Raw genomic sequence first — 22,847 nt, 5'->3', positions numbered from 1 at the left:
TCTTTTTGTGTTTCTCAGATACAAAAATCATATAAAAATATAGTTTTCTCTTCTGAGTCTTGTTGCATATTACTTCAATTGCTTTCTCTTGCTTAATATAGAAATGAATACTTCTAACAATGTTAAATATAAATGGAAATGGTGGATACTATCTTGTTCTCTGGTTTTGAACTTGTTCTGGTTAAAGAGTAAACCAATGGTATTTCCCAATTAAGATGCTAGGTTTTTTTTTTTTTTTTTTGTACTGGGGATGGAAATGGAGGCATTTTACCACTGAGTTACACTCCTAGTCTTTTTCCTTTTTGGGACAGGGTCTCACTAAGTTGTTGAGAATGGTCTTAAACCTGATATCCTCCTGCCTCAGCTTCCTGAGTCACTGGGTTACAGGTATGCAACACCACACCCAACTTCTTTTGTTTTTAGTTGATGCTACTGAAAGGGGAATATAAAAATTTCTTAGTATGTTCCTACATTTTGCTTTACATCTCTAGTAGTTTCTGCTTTATGAAACTTGTTTTACATAAATCTTAACTATTACCATCTAATATTGTTATTAAAAAGTGATGCTTTTGATTCTTTTAACATTTTTTGACCTGAATTATTCACTGTCTAAATACTTCAAAGTTACTGTTTTGGTCTTATTTACTTTAGCCTACTGAATCTTGATCCTCCTTTTATTTACTTGGTTTTGGATGGTACTGGAGATCGAACTCAGAACTTACACTGAGTTATATCTCCAGCTCTTTATATCCAGTTGATCCCTATACTAAAGTGTTTGGAATAACAGGACATCTTACTCTCAACCCAGCAACTCCGAAGATTCAGAAAAATTTTTCTATTTATTTTCAACTCTGGTATTATTTTTGAACTGCTTTGTAACTTAAAAGAAAAAACACACATTAAAAATATAGTTCAGCCACACTGAAGTACAGAGAAAGAAAGAAAGAAAGGAAGGAAGGAAGGAAGGAGGAAGGAAGGAAAGAAGGAAGGAAAAAAGGAAGGAAGGAAGGAAGGAAGGAAAGAGAAGCAACATGGCATAAGTGGGCTGAGTAGGTTTTGAACACCTTCCCATTTCCTTATGAATAAAGAGAGCGACTATGATAACAAAAGAAAAAGACCATAGACAATATCTTCAATGAAATGAAGTGACAAGATATTCCCCCCAAAACCCAAGAATGAAAACAAGTTGCACCAAACCCTTGTATGCATAAGTGTCCTTCAGCTTTGACTGCAGGTCTCACTTAAGACAATGAAAACAGATTTTAATCATAAAAAATATTATGGCAGCTGAGATGATGAACTAGAAAATGTTTCAAAAGGATTTTACTGTAATAATGCTTGTTTGTATAATAAGGAATGCACTTTATTTTCTTTATTAGTTTCCCAGGGTTGCTTTAAAAAAGTATCATAAACTAGAGCTCAAAACAAAAATTTAGTCTCTCATAATTCTGGAGACTGTACTTCCAAAATCAAAGTATAAGGGCTGGTTCCATCTAAGACTAGGTGGGAAAAAATCATTCCAACTTCTCTACTATCTTCTGGTGTCAATCCTTGGTGTTCCTTGGTTTTGATGCAGCACTTCAACCTGTCTTCATCTTCATATGGGGTTCTCCTTGTATCTCCTTGTCTTCACATGACCATCTTATATCACCAGTCTTATGGATTAAGCATCCACCCTATTCCAGTTTGGCTTTATCTTAATGAATTAACTCTATATCAACTCTCTCTCTCTCTCTTTTTTTTTTTAGAGAGAGAGAGGTTTTTTTTTTTTAATATTTATTTTTTAGTTTTCGGCGGACACAACATCTTTGTTTGTATGTGGTGCTGAGGATTGAACCCGGGCCGCACGAATGCCAGACAAGCGCATTACCGCTTGAACCACATGCCCAGCCCTATATAACTCTTGTTTCTGAAGTTACATTCTAAGGTTCTAAGGGCTTAGGACTTCAACAATCTTTTTGAGGGTACAACTTGAATCCTAACACTCACCTTTCTTTCATTTAGCCTATTTTCCAGAGCTATATAGTAACTTAATACTTTGCCATTCACTGATTATAAGCTGCATTGCTACTTGAATTTTCTCTAAGGTCCAGAAATTAGAGCATATACTCCAATTTATTCAAAATCATATTCTCATCTATGTTTATAAACCAGAGACTTATAATCTGTACACTTTACCATAGTCATGTCATGTCAAGCTTTAATTAATATTAATAATATCCCCCATCACAAAGGAATTCTAGCTCAGCTGGCTTTTATTAGTGAATTCTCCCAAACGTTTTAAGGGGGGGAAAAAATCTTACACAAATTTCTTCAGAGAACAAAACCCAGCAAATATTAACCAACTTGTTTTATACCTAATTTTGACATGAAAATTATGAGAAAAAAATGCTAGCAAATATTTCTCACCAATAAAACAAAAATATCAGATGCAGTGGGCTAGGATTGTAGCTTAGCAGTATAGTACTTGCCTAGCATGTGTGAGGCACTGGGTTTGATCCTCAGCACGAAATATTAAAAAAAAAAAAAGGTATTGTGTCCATCTACAACTAAAAAGATATTTTAAAAAATCAAATGCAAAATATAAGCAAGTGAGTCTATGGATATGTAGGATTAATAATATACCAAAATATTATCTCCATAGATGAAGGAAAATGACTGAAAAAATTCAAATCTGTAAAATTTCCTCATAAACTACCAATAAAAGGGAAATTACTTCAGACAACCCACGATAGAATCAACATCATTCTTAAAATGGCATAATGTTAAAAACTGATATTCCATTTCTATTTCACTCTTTAAAGAAGCCCTAGCTACTACAACATTGCAGGAAGGTAGGGAAGCAAGGAAAGAAAGAAGAAAAACAAAACTGCCATTATTCATAAATCACATGTCTGTATAAGGATACAACCCTAAGAATGAATGAATAAATAAATAAATAAATAAATAAATACCATCAGATTTTTAAAATTTAGCAATATTATTACATATAAGGGCCCTGAGTGGTGTTATATATACTTGCTAGATATGCTAAGAATGCAAGTACATATATAGTCTTTATCTAGGGTTATGTTTGCAGTCAACAATCTCTCTCTCTCTCTTTTTTTTTTTTTGTTACTGGGGATCAATCCCAGAGGTGTTTCACCACTGAGCTACATCCCTACCACTTTTTAAATTTTGAGACAGGGTCATACTAAGTTGCTGAGGCTGACGTTGAACTTTCCGCCTTCCTGGCTCAGCTTCCCAAGTCACTGGGGTTTATAAGCATAAGCTACTGTACCTGGATGCAGACAACAATCTTAATGAGACAGTCTCTTCCCAGGCAAAGTGTACTTGCTTCTGCTTGAATCCCTCAAGCTCAATGTTTCTTAGCTGAGAAGTAAAGCCCACATATGAGTAACATGTATATGGACCTTCATCTTATCAACTCTGTGAGACCTGGGGTAAAGGGAAACTGACACCTAAAATGTATGCTGGTACTGATAATGCTTGCTATGCTGTAAGAATCTTCTTTTCCTTTGATCTAGAAGTCTTGTATCTTTTCTCAATATCCATGAACAAATAACATTCATGAACTCTATGTGCTAGCTAAACTTAAAAACAGGCTTAAATCCAAGATCCTTCATAGTACTGATAACTTATGAAAGTAAGTTATGTATCAGCAACAAATTATAAAATGAAAAAATTTAAAGCCATGCTGAATAAAAAATGTCAAGCAATATATCAAATTAAGATCTCTATGCAGAAAAATAAATGGCACTGATGAAGGATATTAAAATACAAAAAAATGGAGTGATATGCTACATACATGGACTGAAAGGCTTGATAATGTAAACATGTCATTCAAACTCAAAATTGCCTTTCGATCCAATAAAATCCTAACTAAAATCCTACCAGTTTGATCAGAGAGGGGGCATGAGGAAACATGGACAAAAACATTCTGGAAATCAACTCCTAAATGTATGGTCTATTGACCCGAGACATAGGGACACTGCAATGAAATAAAGGAAAGAATAGTTTTTTAAAAAAATGGTGATGCAGGCTGGGGGTGTGGCTCAGTGTTACAGCACTTGTCTGGCACGTGGGAGGCACTGGGTTTGATCCTCAGCACCACATAAAAATAAATTAAAAAAATAAAGGAATTGTGTCCATCTACAAATTTTAAAAAATGGTGATGAGAAAGTTAGAAATCCATATGGGGGGAAACAAATAAAATAATGATTTTTATCTCATAATATAAAGAAATTGTAGATCTAATATAGATGATAAAAAGAAAAAGGTTTCATAAAAATGTGTACATATTCATGAATATATGCACACATAGGAGGAAGTAATCTTCATGTTGTCATGATAGGCAATTTTCTTAAGAAAAAGACAAACTGAGAAGTACATTAAAATAAAGCAACTATACCCATCAAAACCTAACTTTAGCCGGGCACAGCGGTGTACACTTGTAACTCCCACAGCTTGGAAAGCAACAGAGATGCACTAAGCAACACAGTGAGACCCTGTCTCTAAATAAAATACAAAATAGGGCTGGGGATGTGGCTCAGTGGTTGATTGCCCCTGAGTTCAATGGTACCCTGGTACCCGCCCCCCACCAAATAACTTTAAGAAGGTTAAAAGACAAGTTATTTATTGCAAATAACTTCTTTACACAGTAGTTATTTGCAATAAATATGTCCAACAAGGCAATATATGAAGAACTAGTTAAGAAAAACATAATCCGTAGAAAAAATACAGCAAAACTGGAATAGGCATTGCACAAAAGATGATATAAAAACGATTAATAATGAAAGTGAGTCCAATTCCAATAGCCAACACAGAAAGCCAACTTATAGTCACATGAGATACTATTACAACTCACTGAAGCCTAAAATTAGGAAGACTGACAATATCAAACATTGGTGATTGTGTGAAATACTTGAAATTTTCATGTACTGTGGTATCATTGCTTTGGAAAATTGCTTGGCCATCAATAGACTATTTAATTCTACTTGGGGGTATATACTCAACAGAAATGAGTATAAAAACATATTTTTAAATGTTCACACAATTTTAATACAGAGAGAAAAAAGAAATAACCTAAATGTTTATTAATGGAGGAATGAGTAAATAAATCTGAGTAATTGTAGATATTTATACAATAAAATACTATACAAATTTTAAAATCTGATATAGTGCTACACACAAGACAATGGGTAAATGTTATGAACAATAATAAAAGCAAAAAATATATAAACATGATTTGATTTACATAGGTTTAAACACTGTCTCTGAATTCTATCTGTTCCAGAAAAACTCATCTGTGACATTAGAAGTTATTATTTGGGGCAATGGATATGACCATAAGGGAATGGGGGCATTATTTTGCTCCTTGGTATGGGAACTGGTTCAAGGTGCTATTCCATTTGTAAAAGTTTAACAAGTGGTGCTCGCTTCCGCAGCACATATACTAAAATTGGAACGATACCGAGAAGATTAGCATGGCCCCTGTGCAAGGATGACATGCAAATTCGTGAAGCGTTCCATATTTTTGAGGAGGTAGAGAGGGAAGATGGGAGGGGAGGGGAGGGGAGGGGGGATAATAGGGGATAGGAAAGGTAGCAGAATACAACAGTCACTAATATGCCATTATGTAAAAATGTGAGTATGTGGGGGCTGGGGATGTGGCTCAAGCGGTAGCGCGCTCGCCTGGCATGCGTGCGGCCCGGGTTCGATCCTCAGCACCACATACCAACAAAGATGTTGTGTCCGCCGAGAACTAAAAAATAAATATTAAAAAATTCTCTCTCTCTCCTCTCTCATTCTCTCTTTAAAAAAAAAATTAAAAAAAAAAATGTGAGTATGTAACAGAAGTGATTCTGCAATTTGTATTTGGGGAGTTCAAAACCCAATTGAGTCAAATGTATGAAAGATGATATATCATGAGCTCTGTAATGTTTTGAACAATCAATAAAAAAATGAAAATTAAAAAAAAAGTTTAACAAGTGGTATACTTTTTTAAAAAATATTTTTAGTTTAGTTTATTTATTTTTATGTGGTACTGAACCCAGTGCCTCACATGTGCTAGGCAAGTGCTCTTCCTCTGAGCTACAACCCTAGTCCTTTATTTGTATTTATTTATTTTCATGTGGTGCTAAGGATCAAATACAGTGCTCACACAAGCCAGGCAAGTGCTCTACCACTGAGCTATAACCTCAGCCAACAAGTGGTATACTTATGATATGTCCATTAATGAATATATATTATGACCCAATAAAAATCTTAAAATAGGCAAAATCAATCTACTTTGACATAAGACAGTATTTTCATTTTTAGCTTAAATTTATTTATAAAAATTGTATGTATTTTTGGGGAGTACCATATATATATGTTTATTGTATCAATATATATATATTGATACAATAAACATGGAATTGCAGGATCATACAATAGACCTGTTTTTAATTTTTTTTGAGGAACCTACTTCTCCTATGTCTTCTCCATAATAGCTATATTAATTTACATTCCCACCAACCTACTCTTCTCCAAAACAGCTGTATTAATTTACATTCCCACCAACCATTTGCAAAGTGTTCCCTTTTCTTCACATCTTCTCATTATCTTTTGACTTTGATAGTAATCATTCTTACTAGAAAGAACTGATATCTCATGTAGCTTTGATTTACATTTCCCTAATGATTAATGATGCTGAACATTTCTTTTATATGCTTATTGGCTGTTTGTCTTCTCTTAAGAAATGTCTATTTAAGCCTATTGCTCATTTTTAGGTTTTAGCTGATGAGGTGTTTAAGTTTTTTTTAATATATCCAGGTATTAATCCTTGTCAGATGGACAGTTGGCAAATGTTTTCTCCTATTCTGTAGGTTATCTCTTCAACCTATTAACTATTATCTTTGCTGGGCAAAGATGTAATCCCATTTGTTTCTCTGCTTTGGGAGTCTTGTCCAAAAAATCCTGACCCATTCCATGTCCTTAAGTCATTCCCCTATGTTTCCTTCTACTGGTTTCATACTTGCACGTCTTATATGTTTAATAAGACATTATAATTATTTTATTATTAATAAAAAAATAAATCCATTGATTTTTGCAACTGGTTAGAGATAAGAGGGCAGATGAAGGATGAGAAGAGGCTGGGAGATGGCATGATGACTCTGCAGTATAGGTAAAGGATCATAAAATTACTTACTCATGGTGGTAAGGGTAATTTTCTGTGCTCAACTCAAAAAGAAGGCAAGAAAATTTTACATTTTTTCCTCCTTTAAAATAAAAGTAGGGCTGGGTACACACCTGTAATCCCAAAGACTTGGGAGGATGAGGCAGGAGGATCACGAGTTCAAAGCCAGCCTCTGCAACTTAGCAAGGCACTTAGCAACTCAACAAGACCCTGTCTCTAAATAAAACATTAAAAAAGGGCTGGGAATATGGCTCAGTGGCTAAACATCTCTGGGTTCAATTCCCAGTACAAAAAAAAAAAAGTAGAAAGGTCTGGTGGAGTATACCTGTAGACCCAGTTACTCAGGAGGCTGAAGCTGGGGGAATAGGATGAGGATGGCTTGAGCCCACAAGTTCAAGAACAGCCTGGACAGCATAGCAACTCCTGGCTTAAAAAAGATAGAAAAAAATTTAAATTCTGAAAAAAAGTTGGTATACCCCCCTTGCTTTTTTTTTTTTTTTTAAATAAGGTTGAAAAAGTAATCTAAGCTAATATGGTCTACTGACTAGTCTGCAACAAGGTCATTACAAAAGTGAGAACAAACATTTAGATACTTCTGGAGAAACCTGACATCGTGGGGCCATTCTTAATCATTTTATAAAAGTACTGCTCCACTGGGATTGAAGGGTCCTTTGTGATGAACAATTTGAGAGTTACCTGAGTTTCCTGAGGAGATAGGGATGGAGATAGGGAGTACATAGGAAAGGCATGAGAACAGTTATAAGAAAAGGGACCAAGATTTCCCTAGGACCACAACTTACAGAGGAAAAACATCCTGTTTGAAACTTAAGGCTACATTTTAACTATATCAAGGCCCTGTTTATAATCTTTTCTTACCAAGTGGCACTAATAGAAAAGTAATCACTCATAGTTTAATAATTAACAGTTTTACTTCAAACCGTACCCAAGGAGATATACTTCCTACAACAAATGATTTTCAACAGTAGAATGGTAATTAATTCTTTTAGCCTATAAAATATTGATTATAAATAAATTGAATTGCCATGCACTGTGGCACACGCCTTCAATCTCAGCTTCTGGAAAGACTGGGGCAGGAGGGTCACAAATTCAAGATCAGTATGGAGCCAGGCATGGTGGTGCATGCCTGTAATCCCAGCAACTTGGGAGGCTGAGGCAGAAGGATCTAGAATTCAAAGCCAGCCTCAGCAACTTAACAAGGCATTTAGCAACCCAGGGAGACCCTGTTCCTAAAAATACAAAAAAGGGTTGGGACTATGGCTCACTCATTAAGTGCCCCTATGTTCAATCCCCAGTACTAGGGGGAAAAAAAAAAAAAAAGATCAGTATGGACAACTCAGGAAGACCCCGTCTTAAAATTGAAAACAAAAAGTAAAAAGGGCTGGGGGTATATAGCTCAGTGGTAAAGCACTACTGGGTTCAAATCCCCTGGAAAGAAAAAAGGAAGGAAGGTAGCTGGCAGGCAGGCAAACACACAGGCAGTAAGCAAGCAAGCAAGGAATTGAACTAACCTAAACACTATTGATTAGAAAAACTAAATAAAAAAAGCTCTTATATCAACTCAAGATATTTAATGGACAAGAAGATACAACCAACAGAAAAAAGCCTATAAACAATCTTTTTCCTCTTGTTATGTAGTTACAAAGTTGCGAAGTGTCACTAGGATTGCCATTTTTTCTTCTCTGATCCACCTTAATTGTCCTGAGAAATTACTTTGTGTACACCAATAAGATATAAATGAGACTAAAACTAAAAATTAATAGTCTGATGCAAATTTCTTTCTGTCCATGAATTCCCTCTCCCAGTCAAATTTATCCTCCTATGGCTTCTGGAAACACTGTACACATTCCTCCTTCATGTCTTTTTGGTTTTATTTTCATGATATATCTTGTTTTCCCTAGAGAAGATGACAACGTTACCTAAGAACTTTCTACGTTCATAAAAATAGTAATCCAAGTAAAGTTAGGACTCATTTTCCAGTGGTGACATAATACGATAAATATACACGCATATAACTTACTAGGCTATCTGTTAATTATCTGCTCTTCTCACTGTATCTCTAGATATGCTGACAGAACTTTAAAGAAAAGGTGCACATCTTATTTTTTTTAACCTTTATTTTATTTATTTATTTTTATGTGGTGCTGAGGATCGAACCCAGGACCCTGCACATGCTATGTGAGCGCTCTACCACTGAGCCATAACCCCAGCCCCAGGGTGCACATCTTATTCAAATATGTTTCTCAAGTGCCTGGCAAACTATACATGCTGTGGAGAAAGAATGAGTATAGAAAGAAGTTTAAACAAATTTGTTACTTTGATGGCTATTAAAAAAAAAAAAAAAACCAAACTAATGGCTTACACAATGCTTTTCAAAATTATAACCTGATTATTCTCCAATGTAGAATGCTCAACAGATTTATTTACGAAGATTCTTTTTTTAATCTTATCAGATAAAAAATGCTGGCTCTCATTTAAACATATATACTTAACAAAAGATAAGTTCTGGCCAAAAGATCAACAATTACTATTTTTGAGTAAAACATAGCTACACACAAAATCTATAAAGCTTAATATTATTTTCAGAAAAACACTTAAAACAAATTCTAGAACCTCTGTATTAAAGGAATTTCATAGTTATGTATCACTGAGTATAAATTTGATACATTTAAATATCAGAATTTTCTACTTCCACAGACAACAGACTGTAACACCAAACAAAGTCATGAGGATATGGACTATTAATATGAGATACAGCTGAATGAAAAGGTTTAGAATAATCACTGTCTTAAAAGTTTATTTTCGGGCTGAGGCTGTAGTTCAGTGGCAGAGCGCTTGCCTTGCATATGTGAGGCACTGGGTTCAATCCTCAGCACCACATAAAAATAAATAAAATAAAAGCATGCTGTCCATCTACAACTACAAAATAAACAAATAAATAAATAAATAAAATTTTAAAAAGTTTATTTTCTCCTGACAACATCTGATGGGTCTCTCTGAAGTACTAGGGAGATTATTGGAAATACTGGAGCAGTATTATAGTTCCAGTCTATAAAAAACAGTATGACTTCTAAGGAAGAGGTTTTATTCTAATTCTTTTTTTTGAAGAATTGTATTTCTAGAAGTAATAGACCTGTTTTAATACTAAATCCCAAGTGCAGTCTACTCCAAACTGGGCAGATTGTGGCTCCTGATTATATTCTAAGATTTCCCTAACCAAATAGGAAAGGCCATATCTGAACAACTTTCCTTGCTTCTGGGTACCTTCACAGTCCAAGTCCTACCAGTGTGGCCATCTTTAATATAAGACAGAGCTAAAACCTTCAACTTACTCACAACTAATGAAGAGAACATCTCCCAAAGGTGTTTGTACCTAAATTAACTTTGCCAAAAGTCCTGTCTTTCTGAAAGGAAATATCATTTTCCGCATTCAGTAACTTAACACATATATAAATGTTAGAGGGCATGTAGGTCTACAGTATGTTAAGTAACTCCAGACGCTATATACAAAATTCCTGATTCAAAGGAGTTTTGAGTAAATAGTAAATTAACATTAGTTCATACTCATGGAATAATTCCTTATAGTGAAAAGGAATATTTCATATAACTGATTGTTTTCTTAAGATACTTTAAAAGCAGACCAAAATTTAACAAAACTTTTATCTTTCAAAAGATAAAAATAATACCCCTGCAGTGGCTTCAAACTGCAGTATTTTTATTTCATTCTAAGAAAAAGGCAGAAGCTTCATGTTACTACAAATTATAAAAAAGAAAGAAAACAGATGATTTTAATAATTATTTCTCTGGAGTTACTCCACCTTACCTTGGCTTGAAATTCCATAAAGTTCCTCTCTGAACATTGTTTCCTGTCTAAAAACTAAAAATCACAACTACGTTTTAAGTTTCTGTACTTTAAGTTAGTTTTAATACTGGACTGAATTTCAAAGTTCTATTCTCTGTTCTTATTTAAAGGTATACATTATTCAAGAGAGTTTCTATTGATTTTCAACTACAAGTATCAGTTTTGCTGTCAGAACTCTTTATTTTTGTACATAAAAGGAAGTGGGTTTTGATACTATCTCAGTGTTCTTCCTGTCTTATAATGCATTTGAAATAAAGTGATGTCAGATTAAGAATAAACCTTAAGTAAGAAAAAGGAATAGGCACAATAAATTTGCTTTCCCTTTGTTGATAACTGCAACTGATTTAGAACTGCCTTGCTGCATGCTGCAACTGTCACTGCTGGCTACAGATTGTAAGGTCTGTCACTTTAATTTCTTACTGGAGTACAAAAACATTCATAAATATGTAACATCTTACTGTAATCCAAGAATAAATAATGAGTACTAGGACTGGGGTTGTAGCTCAGTGGTAGAGCACTTCCCTAGCATATATGAGGCACTGGGTTCAATTCTCAGCACCACATATAAATAAAGGTACACTGACAACTAAAAAAAATATTTAAAAAATAATAATAATGCAATGATTTCTAGGGGGGAAATAAATCAAAAACAGCTCAAAAATAATTAACTTGATATTTGCCTTGTTGTTCAAGTCTATTATTATGCAGTGTGGGGCACAGGTTATGCTACTCAAATCTACCTACCAAGACACTTACCATAATAGGGTTCCATTTCTTAGATCTTTCTGTATCTTAATACATTTACCTCAAACTCTTAAAGATACAATGATTTTGTTCACAGTTTACTAAACCTCCTTTAATACTGATTTTCCTATTCCCAATTCCATCCAAAAAATATGGTTCTTAGTAACTGTTTCCGTTGCCCAGTGACTTACTTGGCTCCTAATCTTCGATCTACAATTTCCAAACTTAAAAAGTTAAAACTGGGGAGAAGAGATGAAATGAAAACACCCTTTACAGTTTGGGCTTTATACTTCCAAAAACGTGGACTAGAAAGTCCCAAACCATACCTCTTTCACTACTGGCAGGGATAACTTAAAATTATACATCAAGGATTATGCTCAGAGGCCTCTATTTGTCTTGCTTTCATTCCATTTGTCCTTAACAAGTGAGGTCTGGATGGCTCTCCAAATGGTTGTGGTCTTTAAAGTAAAATACTTTGATTACAAAGTTTGCCTGCATTGCACATATAATATCCAGAGAGCACATATGAAGACACCAATTATCTTAATTCTCTTCAGGAAAAACACACACATTAACAGTGATGGTAATTTATCAGAATTACTTTTTTTTTTTTGGGCAGGGGGTGGGGGTACCAGGGATTAAACTCAGGGGCACTCAACTACTGAGCCATATCCCCATTCCTATTTTGTATTTTATTTATAGACAGGGTCTCACTGGGTTGCTTAGCACCTCAGCCTCCTGAGCCACTGGGATTACAGTCGTATGCCAGTGAGTCTAGCTTAGAACTGTTTCTTGATATAGGCCCATTAACAGTCCTGAAAGCACTTCAAATTAATGAGCCTAGTATTTCGGGAAATATAATCTTAGCTACTAGATTCAAAGATGGCTCACCTATCACTCAAATCTAAGAGGATCTTCAAGCCAAGGAAAATCTTGAATGTCTATTTTACTCAGGAATATCAGTATCTTTGTAAATGATTCAAGAGATGACTTAAAATTTGCCTTGCTATATACAGCTAAATTAAATATTGGGGTAAAAAAAAAAAGGATTTACCCTCTAACAGAGTAACTGGAAGGAACAGGTAATAGAATGTGTCCTTAATTGGAGTATCTCTTCCAGTGAAGCTGCTGCAAAGCAGACATTATTCCCTCAAGAAAGCTTTCTGGGTGAGCTATCAAGTAGACACCAAACATGAGGAGAGCAAAGACAAGCAGACTAAATTTGGTGTTTGCTGGTAAAAATAAAAAGCATTCTTTTCCTACTAGAGAGTGAAGTGTTACAGCAGTAGGTGCTCAAAGTTTAGAACTGAAGACTACAGAATGTTTTATAAGTCTTAAAAACAAAAAAGCTATGAATGGTTAACCACCGTGAGAGCAAAACCAGATAACACTTATAGTTTTATGGATGGTATCCAACATTTAGCTATTTAATTTTTTCTTAAATTAAAAATTCAGTTTCTAGCTGACCATGGTGGCACATACTTGTGATTTCATCAATTTGGGAGGCTAAGGCAGGAGGATCACAAGTTCCAGGTCAGCCTAAGCATGTTAGGGAAGCCATAAGCAACTTAGTGAGACCCTGTCTAGAAAAAATAAAAATAAAAAGGGTGGATATGTAGCTAAGTGGTAAAGTATCTGGTCCGGCCCGGGTTCGATCCTCAGCACCACATACCAACAAAGATGTTGTGTCCGCCGAGAACTAAAAAATAAATATTAAAAATTCTTTCTCTCTCACTCTTTAAAAAAAAAAAAAAAGAATTTAAAAGCCAGCCTCAGGGCTGGGGTTGTGCTCAGTGGTAGAGCGCTTGTCTCGCACGCAGGGACCCTGGGTTCGATCCTCAGCACCATGTAAAAAATAAGTGAAATAAAGGTATTGTGTCCAACTATAAAATAAATATTAAAAAAAAAAAATGCCAGCCTCAGCAAAAGCCAGGCACTAAACAACTCAGTGAGACCCTGTATCTAAATAAAAGATACAAAATAGAGTTGGGGTTGTGGATGTGGCTCAGTGGTCAAGTGACCCTGAGTTCAATCCCCAGTACCAAAAAAAAAAAAAAAAAAAAAAAAAAAAAATTAAATAAATTAAAATCAGTTTCTAATTGAATATCCACATACCAAAAAATGAATAAGACACAGACCTCACACTCTTCACAAAAATTAACTCAAAATGGATCACAGACCTAAAAACAAAACTCAAAATTATAAAAGATAATAGAAAAAAAATCTATATGATCCCAAGTTTGATGATGATGAATTTTAAATACAAGACCAAAGATACCATCCATAAAACAAAGGATGGATAAGCTAGCCTGCATTCAAATGAAAAACTTATACTCTATGAAAACAAACTGCAGGAAACTAAAAAGTACTCAGTTTTGGAGAAAACACATGCAAAAGACTGCTGCTGGGTATGGTGGCTCATGCCTAAAAAGTGGCCTGTGAGTCTGAGGCAGGAGGATCGCAAATTCAAAGTTAGCCTCAGCAACTTAGTGAGGCCCCAAACAACTTAGTGAGACCTCATCTCAAAAAATAAAAAGGGCTAGGAATGTGGCTCCTGGTTAAGCAACTCTGCATTCAATCCCTTAACCAAAAAATAAAACAAACAAACAAAAAAGGGGTCTACTACTAAAAAAATATATATATATATATATAAACTCTTCAAGTTCACTAACAAAAATCCTGATAAAAAATAGGTCAAAGACCTGAATAGACATCTTACCAAAGACTATATACAGAGGGCAAATAAAAACACAAAAGATGTTCCACATTACATGTAACTAGAGAAATGCAAATTAAAACATGAGATACCACTATTCATCTAATAGAATGGCCAAAATCCAGATCACTGACACCACCAAATGCTGGTGAGGCTGAAAAGCAATAGGAACTCCTATTCACTGCTGATGGGAATGCAAAACGGGTACAATCACTTTGATAGACACTTTGGCAGTTTATAAAAATAAACAATACTTTTACCATATGATCTATTAATCATACTCCTTGATAATTACCCAAAGGAATTGAAAACTTATACCCCCACAAAAACTGCATATAGTTTTATTTGTAACTGCAACCTGATATGTTCAGTTGGAAAAGGGATAAACTATGCTAAAAAGAAATGAACCATTGAGCTATATGAAAAGACAGGGAGGAATCTAAAATGCATAATACTAAATCAAAGAAGCCAATCTGACAATGTTTCAACTATATGACATTCTAGAAAGGGTAAAAACTTTGTAAAAGGTAGAAAGAGTAGTGAATATTAGGGGCTATCAGGGAGAGAGGGTTGAAGACATGGAGCACAGAAGAGTTTTTAGGACAATTAAACTATTCTATATACTTTAATGGTGAATACATGTCTTTTCATACATTATTTTCTAAAGCCCCTTAGAATGTATACCACTAAGAGTGAATTCTAATGCAAACCATGGAGTCTGGATGATAATGATGTGCCAGCGTAGGTTTATCATCTGTAAAAAAATGTACCAGTCTTGTGGGAGATCTTGAAAGTGGGCAAAACAATGCATACATGGGGGTGGGGAGTGTTTTATTTGTTTTTGTTTTAAGTACTGGTGATTTAACCCAGGGGCACTTTACCACTGAGCTACATCCCCACTTTTATTTTAAAACAGGGTCTCAATAAGTTGCTGAAGTTGGCCTTGAATTTCTTATCTTCCCACCTCAGCCTCCCAAGTCCCTGGGATGACAGGTGTGTGCCATTGTGCCTGGGTCTCCATTGAGTTCTTCTTCGAACCTAAACCTGGCCCCCAAAAGAAAGTATTTTTAAAAAATATTCCTCACACTAGAAATAACAAGTCCATGAGGCGAGTGGCCACTGTGTTGTACTAGACAGTATAGATAGAAATATTTCCATCATTGCAGGAAACTAATGGAGAGTACCGATCTAGAGGAAAGAACAAGAGACTGGGTGTGGGAAAAGAGTAATTACTAACAAGAATGTTTGTCCTATAGCATGCAATACTTTATTGAAGGATCAGGTAGATTTACCTTTCCTTTTCCACCTGCTCTTTTTCCCCTCTTTGTTGCTGCCACCGTCACTGCTGCTGCTGCTGTTCTCAGAACTCTGGGAATCTGACTGACCATCACTGCTTTCTTCTGAACCTTCTGATAGCTCTTTCACCCCATCTGGCACATCTTTCTGAAAATGTAGGCATCCAATTAGGATTAATTATTACCATTTTCACAAACAGGCATTAAATTTCTGATATGCAATGTTGCAACTTAGTTGCACTAATTTTTAGTATTATAAAACAAAACAGCAGATTAAGCAAAGTTATCTGATTTCTTGCCATCTCCCTTTTTGGCTCAAATAAGTTAATGTTTCTTATTTACATCCAAAGATAAAAATTATACAAAATGGTCATGAGCAGGCACAATACACAGGCTAAATTTAGACAGAAATTAGGTAGATCTAAGTCCAGGTAAATGATAAAATATTCAGAATAAAAAAACTATTTAATAACTATTTTGTTAAATATATGTACAATTGTGTGTTTTTGTGTTCACCACCATGTATTCTGAATTCTATTACAGAATTAGCTTCTGGATAGCAAGAGATAGTATATTACTTTAATCATATTGGTTCTTGAATATAGGCTAATAAGTGCCAAGGGTCAAACAGAAAAAAATAATTTTTAAAAATAATTTTATCAGAGCTAGGGTTGTGGCTCAGCGATAGAGCACTTGCCTTGTACCTGTGAGGCATTGGGTTTGGTCCTCAGCACCACGTAAAAATAAATAAATAAAGGGAAAAAAATCATATCAAGTCTTTTTTGTTTCAGCATTTAATAAAGAGAATGCTAATCAGAAAAGATAAGTGTCAGCTGAGTATGTGAGAGAGAATAATGTGGTTATAAGATCAAGGACAAGATGGGGATAGGAAAGATAGTAGAATGAATTGGACATTATTATCCTATGTGCATACATGAGTACATGACCGGTATGATTCTATATCATGTATAACCAGAAGAATAAGAAGTTATATTCCATTTATGGACGATGTGTCAAAGTACATTCATGTCATGTATAACTAATCAGAATGACAACAACAACAAAAAGATCAAGGACAAGGAAAACAAAGATATTCTATCTTTATTTTCTCTTAACTGTTAAGCCTTGGTCAAAGTCTCAACCTCTTGTAACTTAATCTCTATAGGGTATAAAAATACCTACCTTAAAAGATCACTTGGAAATTAAATGAGCTAATAAATATAAAAATGCTTAGAATAGTGCCTGACATAGAGCTCAATAAATATTAGTTACTAGGTATTTATGTACTAAATATATATATATATATGTATAAATCAACAAACTACTGAAAGTTATTTCTAAGATATAAGATTATGGATTTTCACCCACTAATATTTCATCTTCCCACATAATTTGGTTTTGTAATCAAATAATTCTGACAGACACAAGACATGACCCCTCTAAGACATAATTGGCATCCATGACATTATATCCAAGACCGTATAAACTCTAATCTAGGAAGAAACAGTTATTTTCCACTTAAATTTATGCCCTGAGCCATTTCTCTCTAAGCCATCTTTTATGTTATACACTTTCTTAAAATACAGACCCCATAATTTTCTATTCTTTCCTTCAAAATGCAGGACAGCTTTTATAGAGTTAGTTGCCAGCCAGACATCTTGACCTGAAGGTTCAACAAGTATCTGAAATACAAATATAATTATCTTCTTTTTGTAAAAAACTTGTGATCCCTCTGGGATCAACTGCTCATGTCCCAAATCTTAGCATCTTTTCCACACACCCGCTTTAGCCCACTCCAAATACAAAACATTCTATTTCTCTAATGTCCCTTGCTTTCATCTCTTTTACCATTGTCTTTCTTTAGGGTCTGAGTTTCTCCAGACAACTATAAGTAGCTTTTTTCTTAGTTTCTCGAGACAACTATAACCAGTTTTTTTTTTCCTGCTTTGCTCTGAAAACTATCCTACTTGAATTATCTTCTTAAACACAGATTTGATCAAGCCATTCTCCTATAAAACTTATGCCATCTACTCAGCACACAAACACACACATACACACATATGCCAAACTACTCAGTCAGGTTCAAAGGCCTCAAAAGTTTGATCTCCACCTATTTTTACTATACATTGAAGACTCCTTACCACAGAAGCTCATACACAGATTATGGTCTAACTACTCGAAGTTTCACTACTTTCAAGTCCATTCTGAATCTTATCTGTACCTTTGCTTGGGCTATTCTCATGTCCACAAAGCCCTCACTACCATTATTTATCTGTCCAAAGTCCAATTAAAATCTTACAAGTTAATAACAACAACTTTCTGGATCTCTTTATTTGAACACTTTTTTCACTTAATTTTCACAATACTTTACAGCACATTACATTTTTTTTGAACATACATTTATTTCAATAACTACAATGTGAGCTTCAGAGATCAAGACTACAGTTTATCTTTTTTTATCTTCCATTTTTTTTAGCATAGAAGCCACATTTTTTTAGAATATTGATTTTTCAGTTGTAGTGGACACAATACCTTTATTTTATTTATTTTTTATGTGCCACTGAGGATTGAATCCAGGGCCTCGCACATGCTAAGTGAGTGCTCTACCACTGAGCTACAACCCCAGCACCAGAAGCCATATTTTGATAAAATAAATACATTATTTGGTCTGTGACCATGGTTCCTGACATAGAGCTCCCAAACTCTTGCAATTTCCTGAGAAATACTGGCAGTACAAGAATCTTTTATTCTGAAATTTGGTCTTGGACCCCAGTTCCTAACAGAGCTCGTAAGACTTCTGTAATTTCTTTAGTGATAGGAATGTCTGACACAGCTCCCAAGTTTCTTGGACTCTCCCGGGTAATGGTAGCATCTTTTGTTCTAATGAGATGATTCTGGTTTTTGGTTTGTTTTTGTTTTGGGGGTACCAGGGGTTCAAAGTAAGAGTGCTTTACTACTGAGCTACATCCCTAGTCCTTTTTAAAGTATTTTATTTAGAGACAAGGTCTGAGTTGCTAAGGGTCTTCCTAAATTGCTGAGGCTGGCTTTGAACTCATGATCCTCCTGCCTTAGCCTCTGGAGCTACTGGGATTACATGAGCCACCTTGCCTGGCCTCATAAGATAATTCTTGATGAGACCCCAGACAGTCTCTGTCAAGGGAGCCAACCAACTATGTAATGAGAAAGCTGGAACTTTCAGACAAAATCTCCCAGGAAGAGAGAAGGGCTGGAGATTGAGATGATTACCAATGGCCAATGAAATAAACCTCCATAAAAACCCAAAAGGCCTAAAGTTCATATGAACTTCTGGAGAATTTATGGAAGTTCTATGTCCCTTCTCCCACACCTCAGTCTATGCAACTTTTCCATCTGACTATTCATCTGTATCCTTCTTATTATCTTTTTAAATAAATGAGTAAATTAAAATGTTTCCAAACTTATGCCATCTTAGCAAATTAAATGAATCCAAGGAAAGACTCATAAGAACCCCAATAACAAGTGTTATATCAGAAGTACAGGCCACAACTTAGAACACATAACTAGGATTTGAAGTTGGAGGAATGGGCGGGGAGGTGGGTGGTCAGTCTGACAGTTTATGAACTGAGCGAAATGAGGGGGTGCACCCCAGTTGGTGTATGATAGAAAACTGCTTTGTGTGTGGGGAAAGAAACCACCACACACTGGATGACAGAAATATACTGAGTATAATAAATTAGGGAAGGGGCTGGGGATGTGGCTCAAGCAGTAGTGCGCTCCCCTGGTATGCGTGCGACCCGGGTTCGATCCTCAGCACCACATACCAACAAAGATGTTGTGTCCGCCGAGAACTGAAAAATAAATATTAAAAATTCTCTCTCTCTCTCTCTCTCCTCTCTTACTCTCTCTTTTATAAATAAATAAATAAATAAATAAATAAATAAATAAATAAATAAAGGAAGATCTAAAACAGCTAAGAAATCAAAGAAAAGCAGAAAGTTCCATATAGTGAATAAAGTCCTATAATACTAGTAAGTTAATCGCAGTACACAAAAAAGAAGGTATTACAGGGAGGTTAGATATTTTTAATAATAATGGGCTATATACAACCATGGAACTTGTGATGACTTTAGTTCAGTGCAAAAAAGTAGAGAGGGACAGAGTCCCACACATACAAACACAGTCACTGACTTCCAACCATTAATTTTTCATCTGCTGGTAAACCTCCTGTGGAAAATAATTCTTCTCCTCAATTCACCTGCCTGTTGCAGGTTTAATCTCAACCCCACATTAAACCAATACGAAGAACCTATGGATTTGGTAAAAGCCATTCAGGTATGGTCACATGGGCTAGGCCAAACTAATTAAGACAAGTTCAAACTAAGTGGGAGGTTTTGGCTGTAGTTCCTGGACTCTTCTCCCTCCAAAATTAGAGACTGCAGAATAGGGACTAGGAGTGAAGTTATAAATGATGTGAAAAGTCTGACTGAAAACGAAGCCAAAAGGAAGTGGCGTGACCAAGTCCTGAGGATCTAGCCTTAGCTTCCCTGGATTTTCAGTTACATGAACTAATAAATTCTCTTCTTATTGAAGCTCATTTCAAGTGGTTTTCCTATTTGTAAGCAGAAGGATATTGGTAAGCAAAGGTTCCTTTTCTCACTGTTGAAATTAGAAATTAGCCAGCTTATTATGGTAAAAAGAGCATGGTTTGGGAGTTAAGTCAATTCTGGGTTCATATTCTGATTCTGAAATTAACTGGCTAACACCCGTCAAGAAAATTCAGTCTTCAGAACTTTGGTTTTCTCCATTACAAAAAAGAAATAAGTGTGATTGTAGTGTACAGTTAAATAAAAGTAATGTAAAGCATCTATGCAGTATGCTCTATGGTAAAACCCAATTATCACTGAAATGTTGTACAGTTCTTTTAAAGAATCACTGGGAGCTGGGCATCAGTGCACACAATAGCCTCAGGAAGCAGAGGTAGGAGAGGATCTCTTGAGGAGTTTGAAATTAGCCTGAGAATTGTAATAAGACCCCATTAAAAAAAAAAAGTCATTATCTTTTCAATAAAGAAAAAATTCTTTTGAAGAATTACTGGGCACAGGGGCACACAACAGTAATCCCTGTAACTCAGGAGGCTGAGGCAATAACAACTTAGGCCCTAAGCAACTTAGACTGTCTCAAAATAAAACATAAAAAGGGCTGGGGCTATGTAGCTCAGTGGTAAAGAGTCCCTGAGTTCAATTTCCAGTACCTGCCCCCATCCCAGAAAATTATAAAGAATAAAGTTGTTTGTCTGATCTATCTATAGACAGTTACAGATTAGTAAAAATAAATAGATACATAAATAAATAAGTATTGGGGATGGGGGCTGATACAGTATGTACTTAGCATAAATAAGGCCCTGGGTTGAACCCCCAGCAACAACAATTATATATATTTGTTACAGTTTGAAAATATTACCTCCCATTGAAAATAAGTTCTTCAAAAACAGAATTCTGCCTCTACGGCTCAAATATTATTTATATACTGCTGCTTGCTGTTTAATTAAAAATTAGTCCCCAACACAAATATTTACCTTTAAAGTATATACTCCCATTCTACCTGGAACTTTATAGAAGATACCCTCTTCACCTCGGGAGTTTGTGTGGAGCATTGCATTCAGGCAGGCAAGAGGGGAAGTCCCACTGCAAAACAAAAAGATGATGAACACAGTGATGACTTCCTATCTCTGGAAAATATTCTATGTAACACCAATTTGATTTTTTAATTGGTTAATACTCTTTTGATTTACACATGTTTTATAAGCTTATCAATCTAGAAAGAGGCTATCATGAAGAAAATGGATATAAAAATCATTCTCATATATGTAAAGAAAAAAATAATTCCTCAATCCCAATCACTATCTAACATTTAAGTCAAGAAAAATACAGAAGTATCACAAATACATTTTGTAAACATTCTCTCTTATTTTGCACAAACTTTACAAATGTGTAACAAAAAACAGGGAACACACACACAGGTTCAAATAAACAATATTTATCCTCTTGCATATTGCTATATCAAATTAAATCTGATCTGTGAAGCTAATACACTGCCATGATTTATTATATCTAAACCTATAATAAGATCATTAAACACAAATAGGCTTCTGAATTATTTTGCATGAAGCAACTTGAATAAATATATATTAATTCTCATTTTCTAGAATTTTAGGTACATAATAATCATCTCAAACAACATATTATTTTCCTTTCCAATCATAATCAGACTTTACTTTCCCGTTCCTGACAAAATAAACTATAAGAAAAATTTCTGATAGGCACTATTGGTTTGTCTTTCCTTTTTACTGTCCTTTCATCAGGAAAATGACACTAACATTTTTCTGTCAGTTGCTTGAATATTAAGAAAAAGAAAAGAGAATTATACACAAGGTGCATTTTAAAATATAAACTACATGGAATCACTTGTATTAAAGAGCATAGTATAAAATATCAGATTGACTAGCAAAAAACTGAATAAAGTAATTGAAAATCAAGAAATTAGATGATGTTAAAATAAAAGCTTCAAATAAGAACAGTTTTAAAACAGAAAATAAAAATAGTAAAAAATTGTTAAAAGTAAGCATAAGGGCTGTAGTATTTAAAGGTAGTGCTATTATACTTAAAGACAATGTGTTTATATACCTAAGAAAAATGGCAAAAATGTCACTGTATAGAATGTTAGGGCTGGGAATAACTGGATGCAGTGTTGCACACATATAATCCCAGAAGCTCAGGAGGCTGAGGCAGGAGGATCCTCATCAATGAGGAGGCAACTAGCAACTCAGTGAGGCCCTGTCTTTAAATAAAATACAAAATAGGGTTGGAGATGTGGCTCAGTAGTTGAGTGCCCCTGAGTTCAATCCCTGATACCTCAAAAAAACAATAACAAAGACAAATCACACACAAAATGGTAAAGCCAAGATTTCAGTGAGAATCAAGAAAACAGAAGAACAGGAAAGAGATGGCTGGGAAAAAAATGGAAACATAGGAAAACCAAGAAACAAATAAAATC

General features: G+C 34.9%; 1 protein-coding gene and 1 non-coding gene across 7 annotated transcripts in view; one reads left to right on the top strand and one right to left on the bottom strand.

Moving 5' to 3' along the window:
* The window catches only part of Asxl2 (ASXL transcriptional regulator 2), a 67,243-nt gene extending 45,727 nt beyond the window's left edge, over nucleotides 1-21,516 (bottom strand). For 3 of the 6 annotated variants that reach the window (XM_078029546.1, XM_078029547.1, XM_078029548.1), the window contains exons 1-2: nucleotides 21,370-21,516; nucleotides 15,813-15,963 (exon numbers count right to left, since the gene is read on the bottom strand). In XM_078029546.1, coding sequence (XP_077885672.1) covers nucleotides 15,813-15,963; nucleotides 21,370-21,447 — 229 coding nt within the window. In that variant the 5' untranslated portion in view covers nucleotides 21,448-21,516. Of the gene's footprint in view, nucleotides 1-15,812; nucleotides 15,964-17,403; nucleotides 17,498-21,369 lie in introns of all 6 variants that reach the window. The other 3 variants (XM_078029550.1, XM_078029549.1, XM_078029551.1) reach the window with 2 other exon arrangements.
* LOC120885125 (U6 spliceosomal RNA) lies at nucleotides 5,432-5,538 on the top strand. The gene has a single exon (XR_005727639.2). It is a non-coding gene; the product is annotated as a U6 spliceosomal RNA (small nuclear RNA).
* Nucleotides 21,517-22,847: the final 1,331 nt, after the last annotated feature.

Source organism: Ictidomys tridecemlineatus, chromosome 12, assembly GCF_052094955.1.
Source record: "Ictidomys tridecemlineatus isolate mIctTri1 chromosome 12, mIctTri1.hap1, whole genome shotgun sequence".
Classification (NCBI taxonomy): Eukaryota; Metazoa; Chordata; class Mammalia; order Rodentia; family Sciuridae; genus Ictidomys; species Ictidomys tridecemlineatus.
Note: the sequence above shows the minus strand (reverse complement) of the source record. Positions and strands in the feature narration are given on the sequence as shown.